Source organism: Aspergillus aculeatinus (assembly GCF_003184765.1).
Source record: "Aspergillus aculeatinus CBS 121060 unplaced genomic scaffold BO66scaffold_52, whole genome shotgun sequence".
Classification (NCBI taxonomy): domain Eukaryota; kingdom Fungi; phylum Ascomycota; class Eurotiomycetes; order Eurotiales; family Aspergillaceae; genus Aspergillus; species Aspergillus aculeatinus.
In genome coordinates, this window is record NW_020291521.1 from 75,926 (window position 1) to 98,429 (window position 22,504).

The 22,504-nt window shown below is 50.0% G+C and overlaps 3 protein-coding genes across 3 annotated transcripts; 2 read left to right on the plus strand and 1 right to left on the minus strand.

Moving 5' to 3' along the window:
- The first annotated feature begins 1,388 nt into the window (after nucleotides 1-1,388).
- Nucleotides 1,389-3,082, plus strand: BO66DRAFT_186004 (uncharacterized protein). The gene has a single exon (XM_025642414.1). The coding sequence runs from the start codon at nucleotides 1,485-1,487 to the stop codon at nucleotides 2,880-2,882; it is 1,398 nt and encodes a 465-aa protein (XP_025500047.1). The 5' UTR covers nucleotides 1,389-1,484; the 3' UTR covers nucleotides 2,883-3,082.
- A 360-nt stretch (nucleotides 3,083-3,442) lies between these two features.
- Nucleotides 3,443-4,781, minus strand: BO66DRAFT_381748 (putative bis(5'-nucleosyl)-tetraphosphatase). Its single transcript, XM_025645969.1, has 2 exons — nucleotides 4,595-4,781; nucleotides 3,443-4,517 (listed from the first exon to the last, which is right to left on the minus strand). Exons 1-2 carry the CDS (start codon nucleotides 4,718-4,720, stop codon nucleotides 3,555-3,557), a joined length of 1,089 nt encoding a protein of 362 aa, XP_025500048.1. The 5' UTR covers nucleotides 4,721-4,781; the 3' UTR covers nucleotides 3,443-3,554.
- A 14,633-nt stretch (nucleotides 4,782-19,414) lies between these two features.
- zfpA (putative C2H2 finger domain protein) lies at nucleotides 19,415-22,269 on the plus strand. Its single transcript, XM_025650084.1, has 3 exons — nucleotides 19,415-19,707; nucleotides 19,805-20,474; nucleotides 20,533-22,269. The coding sequence occupies exons 2-3, from the start codon at nucleotides 19,904-19,906 to the stop codon at nucleotides 21,978-21,980; spliced, it is 2,019 nt and encodes a 672-aa protein (XP_025500049.1). The 5' UTR covers nucleotides 19,415-19,707; nucleotides 19,805-19,903; the 3' UTR covers nucleotides 21,981-22,269.
- The last annotated feature ends 235 nt before the right edge of the window (nucleotides 22,270-22,504 follow it).

A 22,504-nucleotide genomic window follows, 5' to 3' on the forward strand; every position in this document is an offset into this window, starting at 1 on the left:
CCAGGTATGCTGGCAGATCTACCGGGGAATTGTGGTGAATTCTCCGATCAAACGTCGCGGTTGATGAAGTAAGGGAAGCGGACAAAGCCCTATATGTAAGTATCCGAACTGGTTGCCAGCACAGCCAAGCCAACCACACCCAACCACAGATGAATCCCAGGTTAATGACAGTGGAGTCTCATCCGGGGTCCCAGAAAGAAAATGCCCTTGACAGTTGGAAAATCCTGATTCAGATCTGACCAATCGACTATCGATCCTTGCCAGTCCTGTTCTTCGTCGCCGAACGCCACGAGATGATCTTCTATTCGGCTTATGACCCTCCTTCCAGATGAGTTCCATGGTTGAGCCGTCCGTGTGGGAGCTTGATATGATGAAGAGCTGGAATGAGAGCTTGGTCGTCGAGGCTTTAGGCCCTTTCGGTCGGATTCCACGCCTTTTCGGCAAGCCATTCAAGGGGACATGCTTCAGTCCTCAATAACTAGGCCGGGGAAGCGGAGAGAGGGGACAAGAAAGATTTCGTTCTGTACAGGACAAGGAAGGTGGCTCCGGAAGTGTGGAGGGACCTCAATACTCATATCGCAGCATCACGACTGTCAGGGATATGGAATTAGAGAAGGACTTAAGGGGCACATCGCTTCTGCTCTTCCTCGATGAGCTTAAAGACTGCCCCGGAGATTTCTCGAGAGCTACTATCTTTTTTCTTCAAGTGTCAACGTTCGCGTGTTGGATTAGAGACAGTGTCTTGAGCTGAACGCATTGTATATTGTGACGACCCCATTGCGTCCGCTGTGCTGGGGCCATAATACTTGCCAAAGAGCGTTGACAGTGGACTGAGACATTGTTCGCTGTTGGACCGAGTGGCGGAAAGTGACCAAGTCTTGGATACCGGGCTGTTCCTTGTCCCTTCCATTATCATTCACGCTCACTGCCATCTTTCTCCGTGCGTTTTTGTTTCTTTCGACCGAAACACAGCAGGGGCTAGCCTTTCGATTGGGACTCGCTGAGGGTAAAGGCATTGCAACTGAATTTCGCCTCCGAGTGCGACAGACCAATCGCCTGGTCTATGTTCTGAGTAAGTTGACCGCAACTCCTCAACAACAAGTGAAACCTTACCATATGGAGTTCGATGTGCTGAGTGACTGCATCGCTGCCTGCAGGTGCCCTGACTCGCCGGACAACGCGCATGATACGACATCTAAGTCCAATTCTCGCTATTCCAGGAGAACATACGAGCAGTCAAAGACTGGAGCGGTGAACTGAGCAAGGAAGTGGAGCGTGGCATCTTAAAAAACGCCGCCTATCTTTCCTCGAGAAGCTCGATAGCTAGGAAGCAAGTCACCTGGCAAGCACCTTCATTTAATGTCACGCTCTGGCAAATCTTGCTGAAGGTAGGTTGAATACACTCCTGTGTTTTGTCAGATATTCTGCGAGTTGAGTCTGATACTGTTGCCTGATCAGCCCTGTTGTCGGAGTCGCAGCGTCCAATGAAGGTTGACCAGCGTTGTTCGAAAATCATCGAAATGACAAACACCTATATGATGATCTCAGACTCGATCAAAGAGAGAGAGATCTCCTACTGGTCTATCTTTCCTTCTACACTCGATTCGGCCAAGCGTGAAGAGCCATCTTTTCACGGTCTTCCTCTTCCGACATTAGCGGAAGCCTGTTGCTCGTACATGCCTGCCAAACGGAGTCCCTTGCTAACGGACTGCAATCAGCTTGAACAGCTTGGGGTTGTCTCAGAGCCGCTGCAGAAGGCACCTGTGGCTTGTTCTCCGGCTGTATGCCTGGACGATGCTTCTAGCGCTGCTAGTCCTCCGAACATCAAATTCGACACGAGCACCGTGGCCAACGAGCCGTTCTTGATTCCACACAGAGCTTTAAGCTCGAAGGAGGACCTGGTTGCGTTTGGCGTTAGGGATAGTGAGTGCCTGCCCGCCGATCACCTCATTAGTGTCGCGCATCAAGAGCCTGGAATAGCCACCAGCAACAACGATGCTGAAGTCCCACTGCCGAAAGTCGAAGTACCATGGGATTATAGCTCCGTTGTGACATTCAATGATAGCTTTAGAAACGCAGAGGAGACGAAAGATACCACCAGTGCTCTCACCTGGTCCATACCTGAAGTTTATCGAGTGGGATGTGCAACGCATTCGAGGGATATCAGCCACGATGAACTGGCATATCCGGCAGCTTGTGTGTCCAGCGCAACAGCCCATTTATGCAATGATGACCTGAGTGGTACCTTCGACCAGCTGATTTCAATGCCGGATCACTCTCCAGATGACAGTTTTCAGTCCAGCCATGACGGGTGGTCGGACATTCCAAGTCCATTAGCTGGAGTCTGTCCTGGCAAAACAGGCTATCCTGACATACTTCCGGTCCCGGAGAGACAAATGACAAGTCAGGCACCAACCTACTATCAGCCTCTTCCGACATACTCTTATCAACACCAGGACTCGTCTACCTTTGCTCCTTCACATCATCCGCCCTCCCCTCCATTCCAGCCGCAGTTACCCCCAGCCAACGGACATGTAGCGATTGGGATAGGAGGCGCACTCAGAGAATCCACGACGCGCGGATCCGATGCCAAGAACAAGCTCTTGATCAAGTACAAGCAGCAAGGCTTTTCGTACAAGACCATCAAGGAGGTTTGCAACTTCGCCGAGGCCGAATCCACCCTTCGTGGCAGATATCGGACTTTGACCAAACCCAAGCACTCCCGAGTGAGAAAGCCGCAATGGCAAGATAGAGATGTAAAGTCCATTGATCCCAACCCCCCTCCCTATTGTTGGTTGCGTGATTCAACTGTGAGCATAATCCCATATATTGACCTTGAGTTTCTTACGTCCGTTCCTGTTGCAGATTCAACTTCTTTGTGAAGCGGTGACTCGGTTGGGACGCGGCCGACAGGTGTCGTCGCAGTGCCCGTACCTCTTCGATTACCAGTCTCGAAATCCCGCCCTCGCTCAGCCGCCAAAGGTATCCTGGAAACAGGTGGCGCTCTATATATATGAGAACGGAGGCTCATACCTCTTTGGGAATGCGACGTGCAAGAAGAAATGGTGTGAGGTGCATGATGTGAAGTGTTGAGTGAGAATAGAAGAAAGGAAGGTTGCCGTTGCCTGGCGGAAGATGATAACGTTAGATGGCCCGGCTGACTGACTGACCGGCTGGTTTATTGACATTGCCGGTTCGCTCTCTCCCGCCAGGAACATGGGTATTGGGTAAGTTATTTCTCTGTCTTTCAGTGTGTCTGTTCGCCTTGCTCTGATTGACAGGATTGAAATAGAAGAGGGGGAGGGGTCTCAAGTGTAGAACTACGATGTAGAAATCGCTTGTGTGGGCGGTAGGGGGCCATCTATACAGCCAATTTAGCAGTCAATCTACTCTTATATACTACAGTCCCTTTCCGAAAATAAACTAATGGTATTGTATCTCTATCACGTAAAAGTAGGTATGACACAAAGTTTACTCCGTAGATATGTGCAGATTCACTGATGCATATGTGACTCATCTAACCAAGCTAGCATAATGCTTCGCAGCGAGACGCCTTATAGCTGCGAAACCTCCGGCAGATTCAACTGCGGAAAGCCAATCGTCGAAAGCACGTTGCTCAATGACTGCGGATTGCGGCGCAACTCGGTCCATTCGGCCTCGGCCTTGACCATGAGGGTTCCGGCCAGGATGGTGCCGTTCAGGGCGACCACTCCAGCCTCGGCGACATCTGCACTGGCGCCAGGTTCAACTGGGACGTGTGCGCTTTCCCTTCTCCGGGGACAGATGATCATCGAGGACTCGGTCATGGCGAGATTATAGCTGACGGCGGCGGGGCCGGTCGTCTCTTGGACGCGGCGATTGCTGTTGCTGCTGTTTGTGGCAGCTGCTGCAGCTGCAGCTACCGCAGCCCTGTACAGAGAAAGATATGTTGCGAAGAGGGTCTCGCTCGAGGGGTTTGGCGGCAAGGGGAGCGCGAAGTGGGCAAAGGGAACTCGATCCGACCGCCGATAGCCACCAGACCCGCCGGTGGCTGCCGGTTGCGCGGTGGCGGCGACAATATCTATCAGAGGCCGCCAGTCGTCCGAGTGCTCCTGTTGTTGCTCCTGCTGGGCCATCGCTTCCACGGGAAGGAACTGCAGGTGCCTGTGCGGTTGACTCGCGCCACTCTCGTCGCCCGAGTTAAAGAAGGCGAACAGCTTCCTGCCGCGCGCGGAGGACGGAGCCTCTGCTTCGGCCCATGCTTCGACACAGGCGTAGGCGGCTGCGAGGTCTTCCTTCTCCAGAAGATCCGTCTGGGCTTTCCAGGCTTTAGTGGCGATGATGAAGTGGTTGGGAATCACGGGAAATTTGTTGAGGACCAAGAAATGGGTCGGGTTTTCGCGGGGGATCTGAGCTATTAGAAGCTCCGGTGAGGGGTTTTCGAAGGGATCGAACTTCGGTCCGCTAGGGTTGGCGTTTTCGTTCTTCGGGGTACTCGTTGGCTTCTTTGCGAGAGCCGGACAGTAACGAAGTTGATACTGGGGCAAGATTGGGTGAAGGCGTCAGCAAAGCTTGCGCGTAGCCCAGGGATTGATGGCACAAGGACATGATTTACCGGAACCCCCGAAGCATGGAGTGTCACGAGCTGGGTTGGAGAAAAGAGGAGATGGCCAGCATCTTTGGCGGTTGTGAATCGTCGGCTGACCAGAGCCGGAAGACTCTCCGAAAGACCTAGTTGCATAATGTCGAATGTGTGGTGTCGGATGCTGTGTTGCAGCTGCTGCAGTCCTGGCGGAGTGCGGAGTTGGAGAATGGCAATGACGACTTCCTCCAGCGCGGCGGGATGAGGCAAGAATGCGGGGCAGGAACGGCTAGCCGAAAGGAGATGTTTGGATGCAGGCACGGAAATTCAGATTGCGTCCGGTAATACAATTATCTACAAGCATGATGCATTGATATAGAACAGAAAAGACTATAATCTGCTTTCAGAGACTGTCATTTCCATCTACCATGTGGTTGCAAACCTAATTTACCTCCAGCATATCTAGCAATCTCCAATCCACAAAAACCGACCACGTGCTCATATTTCGAAGTATGATAAAAACACAGGAAAGACAACTCATAAATCACGAGCGCCATAGCTTGAGTTGCATGTGGAGAATGAACAGAGTCTACAGATGTCTAGGCATATTAAACACATTTTATGCAGTGTGGTTATGTGTCGTGGTGAGCACTAGCCACAATGTATAGAAAGTGCGGAGAGCACGATCTCGCTGGATAATTCTTGGGCGCTCTTGTACATGACAGCTCAATCAATGACAAGGTTGCTATTTACACAAACTCTCGAAGCCATACGGAAGACAGTTCTCCATCACTATATTTCTGTTTAGAGCACTAGATAAAACTGAAGCCCTAACCAGTTAATGGTCCAGCACATATACAGTGACGTCACTTGCATCTCCCCTTTTGGCACACCTCGTAAGTATTCCCATGCTTCAAATGCTTCAACAATATGTCATGTCCCGACTCTATCATCATCAACTCACATGATGCTGTGATATCTCACCCATCGTAGAGTCCAGACTACCTCGAATACTTCCTGAACATGGTCTTGAGCTGTTCTCGTAACCTATAATATCCTATGCTTTAAACCTCAGCAACGGCCCCCCATCAGTCACTGTATCAACCACAAATCTTCGTGTTAATATGTCCAAGAATCCAGAAACAGGATGCAGAAGGAACCTGAACGCAGACAAGCCTCTAGCAATGGATCAAGTCATGTACATACTGTGCGTCGTATGTAACAAGGAATGATCACCTTATGATCTACGATAGGAACTTCACACACATATTGTGTATAGTACATTACATACATTACATACATTACATACAGTACGTACAGTGGGCAATGCAGGTCCAATCCGGCGCGGCCGAACCAAGAATTTGGAATTGGCTCAGCCAGCCTCTTCCCACCCCGTCGACTGCACTTAACCCCAACAAGTATGGCTCGTGCATCCCTGCTCCATTTTCCCTATCGGCGCGGCCGGGGCGTTCCCACTTGCCAGTCATTTATTCTTCCCATCCCAGAGCACGTTTACCGGGGATTAAGCCTAACCCCCCGGGTGCCCGCCCTCTCCCGCGTCTGGCTGTTGATACCTACCTAGTAGTCAGTTAGCTCCTCCTTTGGCCATGTGTCACTCACACTAGACTCGGAATTTCTTACACTTGGAACTGTGGAGAGTCGACCGGTGTCGCTGATCGCGATCTTGGTGATAAGTGGGACCCCACGAACTCCATCATGTTTTCATCACCATAATTAGGTAACCAGATGATCCCCGAGGATCTGCTTCGATCATCCAAGGAGTGCAGTAGTGAGTGGACATACTTTACTCTTTCGTGTGCTCATGTACAGGACTTGCAGGTATCTGCAACCTGCAGCAGCAGCAGTAGCAGCAGCCAATCAGTTAAAAATTGGCAAGGCATAAAATGAATGTATGGTTCGGCATCTGCCGTTGCATAGAGCAAAGCACTTAAGAAGTCCTTTGCAGTCTCAAATTGGGCGGTTGTGGCAGGGGTGCGGTGAGTTCAGCCACGTCTTCAGCAACCGGGGTGACGTGGTGTCAATCAATCAGTCAGTCAGGAGCATTGTTTGTGTGTGGATGAGGCTCTTTGTATGACTTTGAATGCTAATGTATCATTGTTCTGAGCCCGCTGCCCCTCCCTCGGCTTCGTTTTGAGAAACAATGCTTTGACCCGCGAGTATAGCCTTCAATGGAGACTTCCAAAACTGATCACGAGATAAAGAGGGTCTGGACAGTTCTGCTTCAGTGGGACGGATTTTCGGCCGTAGTTGAGGTTTGTTCTCCTGTTGAATTATTCCACTAGTTTCCCGTACGGGTTCATCATCTGATGCCTAGTACAGCACAATCATGATGGTTTAGTGCCGCTCAGGACTACTAAAGTATGGCAAAGATGGCGCGAAAGTCCAACTCTCTTGCCCAAGCGAACCATGATTACGGAATCAAGCCTTTACTTTGTCAACACCATGCACGATCAATCCAAACCACACACAACAAGGAACCTGGCCCCCGTCCTTGTTGCAATCCACGGAGATGATGCAGATTTGTTGATCCTTGTTCACCAAGCCGTCCCCATCATCCTACCAGAAAGGGGGAGGGGGGGTCCAAGGAAGGTAATTATTTTCGGGATCCCGATCGTTGAGTGTTATCAAGTGTACGGTACGAGATATAATGCTGATTGATTTGTTCTTCTGCATCGCTTCCCTCAATCTCCCATTCGCCGGACGGACATTCTGCTGTGACCCTCCTCGTAAACTTGATTGGCCTCTCCTCCTCCCCAGTCTAAAAGGCCTCGTGGCATTGACAGCTGCGTGGCTTGAAACGGATGGGAGAGGGCCACCCAACCAGTCGGTCATGATTTCCTACTAGCATCGGAATGGGGCCAAAGGCTTTTGCAGCAGACAAGAAGGGGAAACTCGGCCCCGGGGAAATAGGACCGAGCAAAACTCAACGCGAGGGATGAATTTCTTTCGGCCGGTGGGTGCCATAGGTTAAGTACTCCATACTCCATAGTGTACCTGACATCGGTTCATACTTTGTTCAACGAGCCGAGCAGTTTAAGGGTCGTAAGTTACTTACAGTACTAGTCGCTCACGCGCTGGGTCCCATAATTTCTAGAATTACTGAGTCAAACACATCAGTGCCCACAGATCCATTGTGGCAAAAACGGACAAATCCACCCTGCTACACTCCAGTCTTCACCCCCAGACCCCAGACTTCTTTTGTCTCTCTCCTGATCTTCCACCCCCGATGCTGGTACATGTAGTACCCACCAGGATAAGAATCCTGATAACTTTGTCCTTACCTCACGGAGTAAAGTTTTGATGGAACATGATTCGCTTGTGTCCAGTCGATTCCTACCTATACCTTTGTCTCTCCATGCTTGGGAGGTACAGTATACTATTGCTTTTTATTTCTCCTCTCTAGTCGAGGAGAATGATATGAAAGATGATCATGCATGATGTCATGAACACATATAGAAGATTGCGTGTGGTATACCATAATAAAAAAACGAGTCCTCAGGACAAGCTCCAATTGTCCCATCCATCACATGGTTGACGGTCTAGTCTACTCGGTACCTAGGGCCCAGTGGTAGTCTTCACTGGGCATCCATTATTGACATCCCGGCCCTAGCGCCAAACCACTGTTCGACGGTGCAGTGGGCGCCTACCAAAAAAAGACCTACGCCTACGGACCTTCGGGACCGAGACTCAAGTCCCTGAATCTAGACTAGGTGATGACCAACATACCCATATCACAAAGATCATCCCGCCAATCTTCCCTTCGCGACCCGCGAAAGTTCGCTACTACATACTAGTTAGTAGGTAAATTCAGAATCATACCCTTCTCAGGGTCTTCGCCAAGGAGCGAGCACACGCCCAGTACGATTATGAGGTAGGAGTCGTCCTCGCTTCGAGGTTCACCCATTGTCCACCATCTGTTATCGAACCATCACCAAGGCGACTTAGTTAGCTAAGTTAACGTCAACTATCTTGGCTCTCAAGCCAAAACAAGAACAAGCTAAGGCACTGATTGATACCAGATTTGGGGGAATGATTCTGAATCCCGCGCTCTTTTTAGTCTTCTAAATTAGGGTTAGCGCGTCGAGCCTCGGGGATGCCGAACAACAAAACCCAGAGATATGGACGAACGTATTTCTGACGTCCACCATAGGGAAGAGGGGGTGGAGGGGGGACCCGGACCGCAGATCCTTCATGCTCTGCCTTTTCTTGTTATCACGATCACGACGAATAGACTAACTAATCACTACCTCTCTTGCCGGGAGTTCAGAATTTGTTGAGTTTAGTACTAGTTTCCGGGAGTTTCAACTCCAAAGCTCCCAGCAGTTCAAGCGGGTAGAGAGAGGGGAAGACAGGATGGTGTGGGTCCGGGTTCCACAGGGCAGGATTTCTTAGTACAATACCTCCGGGTGACACCGCTGGCCTCATGGTGTAAAATACATGCCGCCACTAAGGTTAACTAAGAGACAAAACAGACTAGAGAGGGTCCAGCCAAGTGGTGTGGCAGTGTGGCAGTGGTGGCATCTGCTTTCTCTCAGTAACTCAACTTAGCCTCGCTCTCTCGCTCTTCCTTTCTCCGAGAATCTCTCCTCTCGCGAGATCTCGGCTATCCACAATCGGAGTTCGCCAGACTCGTGGTCTGTAGACTAAACTACACTATACACAAGTCTTAGACGCAAAGGAGAAAATGGGTCCCTGTCCCACGCTCCCAGCGGTCTAGCCCGCCACATGGTTCCTGTGCTTTGTCGAGTACACTGCTCGACTTAACTGAATCTAGAGCCGTAGCATTAGCACCACCTCATCACTTCTGGTTTCCCATCTCTTCTTCCCTTATCGCAACAACCAAGCCACACAAAGGCACACGGCGAACCGCACCAGAGCTTGGCGATGGTGTACTGTACAGTCCATACGGTAACGTTGATACATTGATGCCCGGTATTAGACAATACATGGTACCATGCATACGCTGCATCATGCGTCTAGTTCGCATGCATGACCTTGTGCTTGCATAGCTCCTGCTCCTCTCCTCTGAAAACTCCCACACCAGAAGGGATTGGATCTCCATAGTATATACAGTACATATGGTATTTACAGTATTGTGTAGTTCTTCTGCAAAGAGTTAGTTGGTGGGTAGGGGCTGGAAATGTCACTCCGAACCCTAACCATGGTTCGAGTCGATTCTCGCATCAGATCAGAGGGTCGTATCCATGGAACTATGCCCTACATAGGGATACAAAGTACTGGACATCAATAAAGTGATACTGGACCTGTGATTCCACAGAAAGGTTGCACTTCGCTCCACTGGACACAATGCACTTACAGTTATCCATGCACTATACGGACATTGTGCGGAGCATACACACCTTGATGTAGAAAAGGGAAATCGCGTGAAGGCCGGGGAAGATGTGCAGTACACCAACTAACGATTGTGATACACCAACCTCGTATCTTGGGACTCGAAACCCTCGAAAACAATATGGGGCGAGACAGATAGACGGCAGGTATCGCCATTACCAGATGAATGATCCAAAGGGGAGGGTTCGGTACCTCGTAGTCACTGACACCATCTAGATTTCCGGTGCGAGCGCATCGGGCTCAGTCTGGAGGATGCAGCCCAGAGCCAAGTGTTCGTACCTGTATTAGCGCGTGGACTATGAGCTCCGCCGGAGGCTGTGGGGGGAGGGGCGATGATGGGCTTTGGTCGGGAGTCGAAGCGAAGCTTGAGCTTTGATCGTTGTCTGTCCTTGCCACCGAAGAAAGCATTGGACATTGGCGCTTCTAGAGGACATTTAGCCCTAAACCCCGAGTGGAATGGCCTTGCGCGGCTTCTGCGATGATGATGGTCTGGTGTCCTACTTTGAGGGAGTCGAATCGGCATACCAGGGCCTATGGGAGAAGCGCGACCGCACACTCAATGGAGAATTCCATGATGTAGTTCATAGCTAATTAAGCCCAATTCCCAGGTTGTACTGTGCACCTCGAAGAGTGAGACACTCTTTCTGCAAAGGGCGAGCGAGCAAGGGGAGGCTAATCACGGTTCCTACAATGATCAGCATTGCATCCCATCTGGAAAGTATGTCGTCACCTCGCTTTTGCACAAGGAAAGCCTGGGTATATCCAGCACAGTACCACGATCTACGCAATCCAATCTTGCCCTGCAGAGGGAAATAGAAACGCAATGCACAGAGAATCACACAAGAGACTAACCCGGGGCAAAAGAAGACCGACAAGTGAGGGACGGTTGTCCGTACTCCCCTCCCCAACTTCCTAGTACAGTGGAGACTCTGCTAGCTTTAGAGTAACATGCATCCTCATTGTTGGTTCTCACCTGGAGGAGGGAGGGGACTTTTGTACCACGATAGGAAGAAAATTCAACCTATGGACGGTGCGGTAGCGCCTTTTTTTCGACGGGCCAGGATTTTAGACTTTCTATTTCTTTCCCACTTTTCTTTGCCTGGCTTTCCCAAATGGCTGGATGAGAGGTTATACTGACGGCTTGTCCTGAGCCCTTTCCTCCTTGGAAGCCCTACGAGATGCGATGCGTGGCAACGATTGCATGGCAAGACATGCGCTGGGGTTACACGGACTGCAATGCGGGCAAAGTGATACAGTACTGATAAGTACAGTACAATGACATTATATGGATGCGTGCAACATCGAACTCCCAGTACCGAATTCTCTCCGCTCACTTTTCTTATTGTTGAAAGGAGGAGGCAATATATGACATTTCGAATGCTATACGTAGGGAGAGGTTCAAGGAAAACTTGGTTGATGTCTTGCACAAGAAGAAACAAGAGCATACCTTATCACTTTCCGTAGACTGGATGACCACGGGACACCTTGATTAGCCCGCTTTCTATGTTCGGTAAGATAAACCGCTGCCCGCCGCGGTGGTCGATCTGCCGATTACAGGTTTGCTCAAGCGTGGGGGGGGGGGAGGGGTTTACCTGATTATAAGTCAGGACTCGGTCTGTGCATGATGTGCAGGGCCAATACCTACTCAAGGTACAGTACGGAGTACCTAGTAACTTAACTTAACCTCTGTCACGGCAAGACAAGTCGATAGAGCAATTGATCGATCGGGCCGCACGCAGGCAATTCAAAGCCCGTGGTCACCGACAGGACCCCGCGAGGGCAAATTAGCGACCCAAAAAGAAAAAGAGAAAAAAAAAAGGTCCACATGCATGCCTTGGTTGGTTGGACCGCGCGGAGTCCCAACTTGGAGGGACGATCGTCGGACAAGCTGCAGGAATTCAGGCGATGTCAACGCAAGCCCAGACACACAGTGCGTGTATTGGTACTCCATACAGCTAGGTAGCTACCTCTGTATTCTGGAGACCGACCAACCGTGCAACTACCATCAATTTAAGTCTGAGACATTCGAGATCGAGATCCATCCGAATCATTTTAGGGGCTTTGGAAAGGACACGATATGGACTCATGGAAGCAATGGAAATCCTGCGAGCAAGATACGGTCGATACGGGGCAGCGCGATACCCGCTAGATTAAGGTGGAGAGAGGGTCTCGGAGTCTTGTCTGGGTGACGGAATCTCATGCAGGGGGAGGATCATGTGATATCATCGTTGTTTGGCATCTTACCCAGAAAAGGATGTATAGGCGAGTCCTTTGAGCAACCCTAAAGGAAGGCAACTGAAACTTCTGTAAGAACCGGGCCGGGTACCTTGACTCTAAGTTACCAGGCATCCAATGGAGATAACTGGGGTTGTTCGGACATAAGGTAAGTAATTCCGCCAGGGAAGAGGTGCGGGTGAGACGAAGGGCAGCCATTGAGGAGATTAGCTCATACTGTAGGAAGTGTGCATGCAAAATTGAAGCCCGATCTTCGCCTGGCACTTGACAGGTATAGCACGGATCTTGTCCATGATCCGACGGCGACAACAGCTACCTGAATCAGTCCGTGCTAGACTGCCAATGCCCTCATGAGCAACTGTCTCGAGACTATTTGCCTCTGATCTCTTTTGGGAATGATGTGGTACCAATCAGATTGCCTCATGAGCGAATGCAGGTGGTCCCCTATGATCCCACTAGCTGTCAATCCTAATTACTAACTGACGCATTTTCATATAGAACAATCTAAAATAGATTAACTCAACCCAGTAGTGTATTGCACTAGTAGGCTTAATCAATCCTCCAGAATAGTAATCAGAATGGGAGTTGTGATACGCCAATTGCTCCGCTGGGGAGCCCCCTAACTAGCGGTAGGCTCCGGGCCTTCCGAGCAGGGAACACTATGATCCCGGGGGGCAGCCTTTAGGCTGCCTTAGCAGCAAAGATGGTGGAGCTTCTTTCGCACTCCAATTTATGAGCCTTGAGCCTATGAGTAAGTCTAGTCAGTCAGTGATTAGTAAAAACTGGAGTGATGGTCGGGGAATCGGGGTAGTCCGTTTGGTTCCAAGTTGTTAAGGGGAACGTGGGGCAAGCTTGATCGATGGACATCACGGCCCACTAACACAGCAGACTTTGGTTGAGCAGCTGTCAAAATACCACCCAGAAGTTTATATAGTGGCCCTCTTTTTAATCTATCCCTATCGATAGATCCGAAAACGCAATTAAGCGATCGTCCGTGAGTGAGTGTGCCTCTCCCACCCGCAAATCGATTCAATAATCGAGCCGCGTGAGTGAGACAAATCATCTGCCATGAAAATGCGAAAGTGAGAAAGCTCCAAGTTCTTGCAGTTTGCAATTTGTCTGGCCAAAAGCCCCCGAGTCGCAGAGAGCTTAGCCATCCCATCCGCGCTTCTCAGCGACTAGACCATTGGCATCATGCTTGTCAGAGATACCAAAATTAGCCCATGCACCTAAGAAAGAATTCTCAGCACTGGGACGTTTCACGTCAGTTTCAAGAGCTGCACGCCCGATGTTCTGGAAGCCTTCTTTGCGCGAGCTGACTGGCGATTCGCAGTACTATGTAAATGTCAGGGGTCAGCATCCCAGCGCTTGGATAGATGAAGTTCCGACGGAGTATATCGCGGATGTTGTCAACGCGCCGGGGGCCCCAACACACAGCAAAGAAGCATAACAAAGCCCCCGGGGAAGAACAAGCTGCTAGTCTAGTCTCTGTGAGTCTGTTTCGTTCAATAGTGCTATCTTTAGCCCGGACTTGGTAGCACCAACTAACTAGTAGGAGCTAGCCTTGCGGCGCTCTGGCGCTTGTTTTTTTTTTTTTTTTTTCTTTTTTCTCCTCTCTCTCTCTCTCATATCACCCTACTAATTGGTTGTCGGGTCGAATTCCGCCCATCATTAATAATCCTGGATCCCTGCAGAGTGCCTTTTCTCCCCCTAATTTACCACTATATTGGCAGTCGTATTTGGATACCGTGACCGTAATTGGGGGCTAAAATTCAAAATATACTCCGGGATCGATACCGGTCGCCATGATACCGATGGATATGTCCGGGTCCTTGTCTGCCATAGTGGAACTGGAGATAATTGAGTTTGAGGAATGAGGTTGTATGAGGCACTGTCGAATCGGGTGCCGAATTCGGCGATACTGTGGTTATCGCCAGAGAACATGAGAATAGGCCGTCGCGTGTTTTTTTTTTGTTTCTTGGACATGTCTCAGTTGCAGAATAGCAGTTATTTGGAGTTTGTCCCGGCCAAGTTCTGGAACGGGGTGGAGGAAAGAGGATCCATGCGACACGATAATGTTGGTCACATCGTATGCAAACAGCGACCGATAAGCGTGAGGTTATTTACCAGCTTGAATAGATTTCGTCATCAAGGCATATACAGTACGTTACTTGCGAGTTTCATGCACGAATTGAGAACCTGGGGATGGTACAGCTTCGCATTGTGGCGATCAATGGTATGACAAGCTACCCCTAACATTCTTCAAACAATGGCGACCTAGACTCTGGAGGTTGCATACAGCCTTTGTTGATGAAACAGATGGAAAGCAGGCTCAGCTCAAATGGCCATCTTCCTTTTCCGGATTCGAGATAAATCCCGAGCTAGAGATGTATGCCTGTACCTAGTAGGGAAAGGAATGACCCACGTCAAGGGAATGATGATCTAATCAGGGAGCCGCAGACAGATCATCTCAAACCATAGGCATCTATTTCTAGGTACCAGAGACACCCAGCCCTCTTGGTGAGAACGCATATTGATTCTAATATCAAAACCTCATCATAAATTAACCACGGGGTCAGATTGTCCAAATAAAGAAAGAAAGCTGCTAAGCTCTTTACGTAGCGTGGAAGCGAGCGGTGATGCATATTTGGCCCCCAAAGTCATACCCCTAACTGATGAGGATCATGGGAGGGGAGGGGAGGAGAGGAGAAATCCGTCAGCATGGTACCTCGAAATTGTTTCTTCTCCTCCCCCCTGAAGCTGGATCATTTAAGTTACAATTGCGGTCGCAGGTGCCAATGCCACGTGCTGGGAAATTGCCCGAGTTGGCAGCTGTCATACACACCTACCTCGTGTCGATGTTCACGGACACAGCCGTTGCGGTCCACTCTGAAGTAGCGAGAGAGCTCGGGTCTACGATGGTCGTTTACTAAACTCCTAGCGTAACTAGAAGTCTGTTCAACACGAAGAGAGATTTCCTTCTGTGCGGGAATGGATGCGTGATGATACTCGTACTTCGACGCAGATCAGGAGATGCTCAGGAATAACTTACTTCATCGGATTTACGTTTCAGATCTGCACGCCGCTCGCCTAGTGCAGGAATGACAGATTTGACTGACAGGTGATGCGCGCGGAGTCCGGAGTACAGAGAATGCGACGAGCGAGTTCTGGAATGTTTCAGGTTCGAAATGGCAGAGGGCTCAACGAGGGAATATTGAGTGGTTTCACCGAGTACGGTAGCAGGGTATGATTTCTGCCCCGCAGTACTGTTCCATTTTTGGTTTATTTTTTTTTTCTTACCAGGTGACCTTCAATCCCTGGGCTTCAAGGGACTGTGGTGGACTGGTGGTCAGTACTCAATAGTACGTATTCATTATCTATGAGTGGTATCCTAGCGTGAACAGCATCTAGACTGTTGACCAAGAAGCTTGGCCGTTCCTGGTGGTCACAAAATAATCAAGTCAGAACTTCGGGCAACACCGAGACGAGACTATGGTATGGTGGACTGTATTATTGCATAACAATGTTATTTATTTGATAATTGAAAAGGATAATATGAGTAATAACATAATAAAGTAACGACAAGGATTCTCTTCTCAACAAAGCCGCATGGAAGCGTCGATGATGTTCTAGCGTGCTACTCAGCACCTTCAAAGGATTGGGATGCATGCATGCAGTGAGTGGATGGGGCATTTTGCTGGACCTCTCAGGGCTGCTGTCCGCGGGGCTGGTGAATCTTCCCCCTACGGTTTCAGATTTCCAGGAAAACACCCCTCCGGGGGGAGCGATGGGTCCATTTCGCGATCAAGCGGTGAGAACAGGCCGACTGCGCCTCAAATGAGAATCCCGGAGCCCGTCATGCACGGGGATCTTCCAATGGTAAGGCGGGAAGATCCGCCGACTGACACATCATAGGCTGTTGAAGTGTGGCTCAACCCAGAGTGTGGCGCTAAATCGGTATCAATGGCACGATCTTCACCGCCGACCCTCGCTCGCTTTGATGCTCTCTCGGAGAAGAGCGTCGGCAACACATCCGCTCGGTTTGAATTTTTGATGATGATGATGATGCCGATGCTGCTGCTGCTGGTCATGATGTAGGTACTATGTCTATTGTCTGTGTGCTAATCTGCACGTGCATCCTTGGCAGCAGCTGTTTACTTCGTGCTTTACCTACTCTAGAAAAACTAGTGATACCATCCGGTCGCTGTCGAGGGAAATCCCCCCTTTATCCTGCAGGATGAGTTGATTTTGTTGGATTCCAAGGCTTTGGTAGCTACAAGGGCTGTAATCATCCTTGGTCATTGTTTCTTCTCTTCGGGTCTAGTATGACTGTAGTATTATCAACATAAATCATCATTGAGCACTATTTCCCCTCCAATTTGCATCATAGCGTAGCTGCCCTAGAGTGTATCCTCTCTCTGTGCCGCTTTCCGGACTGACAGTCTGCAGCACTCCTGCTGAGCCACACTAGACCCGCACACCCCGGCAGCCTCAATTTTGACTGCTGAGCATGAGTACGTCTGCCATGATTGCTGCCATGATGTCATTTAGATGATATCACCCCTTGTTTGTTTATTTCTCGAAAATAAAAAAGATATACTTGGCAGAAATACAGTACCAGAGTAGAGGAGATCCCGAGTCTACTATGTATTGCAGTCACAATGCCCGTTCTCCTCAAGAGAGTTCGGTTGGGCCCCGCCAGAAGAATCAAGATGAGCATGTGACCCTTTTGTGACGGGCAAATCCTTAGACTGTCAGACCAGTACACTTACGGAGCTTGTTGCGGCTCTGAGGGTAATTAATGGCGGCAGGTTCGTCGGCGTCCACTTTGGGTCCAAAGTGGTTCAGAGGTCTGTCCCACGTCCCGGAATCCGGAAGTACTGTCACTCACTGACTGGCACTCTGGGATCATTGCAGCCCGGTGATTGGGCCACTCGTCTGCTAATCCAATGACGCTTCATTTCACCATCCTTCGAAGTCGGCCAATTGAGTGGTCAGGATCCGAGATGCACGTTTTCTTTGTGACGGGGTGGAGCTGAAACTAAGATCGTCGACAGGCCCATGAGTTCCAAAGTTTGGCGAATTGTGCTCGGAATTGACGGCCAAGGCCGAGATCCATCTGCCCTAGTGCTTTTCGACTAGCCTCATTCGGGGAACTCTCTGGACTCGCCCTAGTTAGTTAGTTAGTTACCCTACCTTACTAATTTACTAGTGGAGTGAGGATGATCTGAAGTCTGACCCGAGTTGACGGGACGATGTGCCTACTTTGTAACATGGGGCCAGGATTGACATGTCAATCACGGGAAAAGAAAAAGATTCAGACAGATGACTTCAGGACACGGTGTGAGGGAGAATGTTGCCGGTCAATCTTCCCTTTCGGTTTTTGGCTTGGACAATTCTCATGGACATGGACAGGAAACGTCCGACAACATACAATTTACTCGGTACCATTGTAACGAGTATAATGAATGAATGCTATTCTCCCCCAGCCGGGCTCCTCTGATCACGATAAATACTCCAGAGCCGACCAGAGCGCGGAGATGTCAGAGATAGTTTAATCTCAACCAATAGCGCGGTCTCCAGGACCATAGTCTATATTCAAACGGGCCATCGGCATAGCCAAGCTCTTGTGAAGGGATGGTACTATCTGTGCCACCACGGACTTCCCGACAACAAGATGCGGATACGAATGTCAAGCCCGCATCCAAGTCCGGCGACCCCGTGTGTGCCTGCAAAATGGGTCTCACCGACTCACTTTTGAATGTTTCTCTGTCCTCATGCTAGAGTTGATAGTCGAAATGCTTCTGCTAATGCCTAGAAGCCTTTTTCGACCCCCAAGGAAAGAAGGTGTAGGTAATCATGATTGAAACAATAAACACATAAGATCTTCAATTAAGCATAACAGATAAAGTGCATGGATGACGATGGATTTGGAAAATACCTGGTAACCACCACCACCGAGCCCAATGATCTTACATAGTAGGAGGGAGGAGGGGATGAATGTTTTGGACGAGTCGAGTTATCTCTCAATGTTCAAGGTTGGTGGGTCTGATTTCCATTTGGAAATTTTCCCCCTCTCCTTCTCTTTCCTCTTTCTCCTTTTGTCACTTTTTGTGTTTGTGAGTTTGTAACCCCAGAAAATTCTCCCTAAATCCGCTTACGTGATTATGAATCTTTCTTTCCGATCCCCCCCTCCCCCTCCGATTATCAATCGAGATTTCCCGATCCTATCCACCATTTGCTGCCGGGCTGGCCTATCTCGTTCTACTGAGTATAGCAGGGAAGTACTGATCTACACCCCAACAAAAGTAGACTGGAATTATGGTTCATGACAAGCTCGGATCGTGTCGGGAAAGAAGAGAAACAGGGAGCGGGAAGCAGCAATAATTCAAATTGAATTAATCATGGTCCAAAAATCGAAATGACATCTTCTTGGTTGATATGATCGCTAAATGTAGCAAAAAATCATAAATGGTAAAAAAGAAACGAAGATTCAACCCGACGGTGTTCTAGGCAGGCAGTGCAAGAGAGCGAGAGAGAGTAAGAGCAAGAGCAAGAGCGTCACAGCATGCAGGAAGGCAAGCAAGCAGGCTTAGCGGTAAAGCTGGCGTAACGAGAGAGAAAGAAGAAGGAGCCAAAAATACCAGGCTCGGTTCACTGGCTGCCCTGCCCCTGCTTCTTTTTACTGCTGCCCGGCATTCCCCACTCATCCTTCTTGCTTCGATTTACCCCTGTTATTTTTATTTTATTTTTTTTTTTTTATTTTTTTAAATCTTTTGCTTTTAACTTTTCTTTTTCTTTTTCTTTTTCTTTCACATTACTGTACACGGGTTGGTCGGTCTGTTCGGTTTCCTTCCTACCGTACTCCGTACTGTCTGTCTGCCGTACTGCCCTCCTCCACCCTCCACTATCTATCATCATCATCATCATCGACGGTATCATCCACAGTCCACACGCTCACATCCACCCACTGCACCCACACCCACCCCAGTCACTTTCGATGCGCGCTAAGAAATGACTCCCCTGGCCTATTTCGTATACTATGGATGGTCGTGGTTTTTTTTTTATTTTAGCGTGGTTTCTTAGTTCGTGCGCAGTAGTTGGTCAATCCCCCCCCCCGGCCCCCCCCCAAGCCAGTCTTATCCACTATGAGCGCAAATAGTAGCATTCAACTCTCTTGTAGAGCCAGCAATCACATAACATTTAACAATGCTTTTACTCCCTCCTTCCCTCGTCAACTTTCTTCTCCAGTCTATATCATTGTTTTCTTTTTCTCTCTCACCCCTCTCCCCCGATTTATCTTTCGGCCCTCGCCCTCACTTGTCTTGAGTGTCGCTGTCAATTTGTTGACATCGTCCCGGTATAGACATACATCTCTTCCCATCACCAACGAATCTTCCCTCACTTGAACTCGTCGTCACTCCTCACCACCCACCCTGCGAATTGCAGCGAGGTACAAAGAGCGTCTATCGCACATCCTCGTGCATTGTATTCACAGGTTCCGCTCTGTCACATCCAAGGAAACAGCATCAGGAATTGTAGGTTCCCCCGCGCGGCCCGGTCCCAGTACCGTACCTACCCCGAAACTCAATCACCATCCAGTATGAGACCTCAACTGACTCAGTTACCCTGCAGACGCAGTGCTCGCTCTTACTTACTCGACCCTAGTCGTCGGATTCATTGCCTGCATACAGGTTACCACTGCGCATTCCTTTTCGGTCGTGCCTGCACAACATGCAGAGTCAAGATTTCGCCGATTTTGTCCTCTGTCCGGCTCAATTCACCACCGACAACAAGAAGATGCTTGCCCTTGCTCTCAATTCCACCAGACAACGGCAGACTTCCTACGTCCCACAGCTCGCAATGGACTCCACGTTGGTCGACCCGTTCGCCTTCCCAATGGAAGGCATGTGCGACTATGCGCAGACGCACGATTCCTCCGTCGCATTGCAACCACCCTATTATGACACCCCTGCCATGTACTCGGACGCTTTCGCTCCTCTCCCCAAGACCTCCAGCTTCCCTGCAATGCCCGTCACACCTCCCTCTCTTCCTCTTTCCGCCGATCACTTCATTCCTGGTCTCTCTACCGCTTCAGGACCTTCTATCCCGAGTGCCTCATCGTCCGCCATGGGGTCACCCCACTCAGGAACAGCACATTTCATCCAAGAGGAGTGGATCCAGACCACCAACGGTCTGGGACTCGCCGACGCTCTCATGGGCGACTTCTTTCCCAATGAGTATGTCAGCGGCGTGACGGACACGGATGATTTCTATCAGAAGAAGTGGATTGAGAACTGTGTCGGTTCGTGCTTTCCCGTCCACATAGATTTTGTTCCTCTGCTAATCAAATTAATGAACAGATCCTTCCGTAATTCAGCCCAACTCCCAATGTCATCTTTCACCACCCGCCATCTCGTTTCCTGAGTCGTCCGAATTCATGATCGCACAGGACAGCTTCTTCCCCCAATCTCCCAATCCATCTCACTACCAGCTTGAAGAGCCCTATTCCACTACGCAATCCTTTCCCCACCAGCAAGCTGAGTTCTCAGCTGCTTCTCCCGTTTCCACCGTTCCTCGTTCACTCCCCGTCTCCGCATATCAGCGAAGACCATCTGTGGCTTCGGTCCGGTCTCGCCTGTCTCAGCCCAGCCCGGCGTCGAGCAGCCTCGACTCCGATGATGAAACCAAGGAAAAGGGCCGATGCCCTCACCCCGACTGTGGACGAGTGTTCAAGGACCTCAAGGCCCACATGCTTACTCACCAGTCCGAGAGACCTGAGAAATGCCCAATTGCAACTTGCGAGTACCACATCAAGGGGTTCGCACGCAAGTACGACAAGAATCGGCATACACTCACCCATTACAAGGGAACGATGGTGTGCGGATTCTGTCCGGGATCTGGGTCGCCCGCTGAGAAGAGTTTCAACCGGGCGGACGTCTTCAAGCGTCATCTGACTTCAGTGCACGGTGTTGAGCAAACGCCACCCAACTGCCGCAAGCGAACCCCCGTGGCTTCCATCGCCAAGAATGTGTCTGGTCATAGTCAAGAGGCTACTGGCAAGTGTTCTACGTGTTCCATCACCTTCAGCAATGCACAAGACTTCTACGAGCATCTGGATGACTGTGTGCTACGCGTGGTGCAACAAGAAGAGCCTAGCGAAGCCATCAACCAGCAGCGCCTTGCCGAAGTCGACTCGGACGAGGAGGTGAAGAAGACTATGGAGAAACACATGCTACTCGACACGGCTGGTACCGTGGATCGATTCAGCGACGAAAATGACGACGATGACGAAGACTTCTACGAAAGCTCCAACCAGCGGTTGGCTAAGAACTTCCTGAAGGTTCCTCGGGGCAATTCCACCGCTCGCGTTATCCTGGGCAGCGGCAATGCCGTCACTAAACCCTCAGCCAACAACAAGATGCGTGCGACGGCGACCAAGCGGCGGAACAACCGTGACCGGTACCCTCAGTCGTGGGGATGCCCCAGCAGCAGCATCAAGACCAAGAAGCGCGTGCTTTGTGTATTTGATGGTCAGCGTCGTCTATGGAAGGATGAGATGATGCTTGACAACGAGTTCGAAGTCCGGCTCAAGCTCCCAGGTGGCGCCGGAGATGGTACCAACCGGGAGGCATACGTGACCGATCTGGATGTTGAGACTCTGAAGCGTGCTGAAGGCGTGCTGAGTACCAACGACGAAGAACGTGGGCCGTGGCTCAGCGGCCCAACCACGCAGATGATCGGTCGGCCAGCCGTCCCACTACCCGACGTCGCTTATTCGCATGAGAACTTCGACGAGCTGATGGCCTAAATCCATCCCTGCTTCGTGTTCTTTCCCTTTCCCATTCTTATCTTATGTCTTTTGCATACCTGTGTCTCCTGGATAGCGAGCCGACTGATATTTCTTTTCTTTATGTGGCTGTTTTTGCGTTTCAAACTCTTGACTGATACCATCATATCCATGTTCTTTGAGCCCCTCTGTTTTGATTGATCTACTCTTTGGATCATGCTGTATTATATATATATCCAAATGGCTGAGAAGCACACCCAGGCTGGGCCGAGGGTCTTTTTGGGACCATGAAATGAAAAAAGAATCGGTGTCCCACTTTTACCACTTTCTCCAGAAAACAGTAGTTCTAGCTGCAATCAAAAATTCCTGCTTAACCAGACAGCTCTGTCGTGTCTATAGTTCGAGAATAGCTGCCGCCGCGAGGGCTCTGAAACCAACCCAAGCAAGTATAACTCCACCAGTCTACCAATGAATTCCCCTCTTTCACCACGAACATCGCGTGCATCTCCGAGATAAGCTATAATGCTGTAAGCATGTCTACTCCA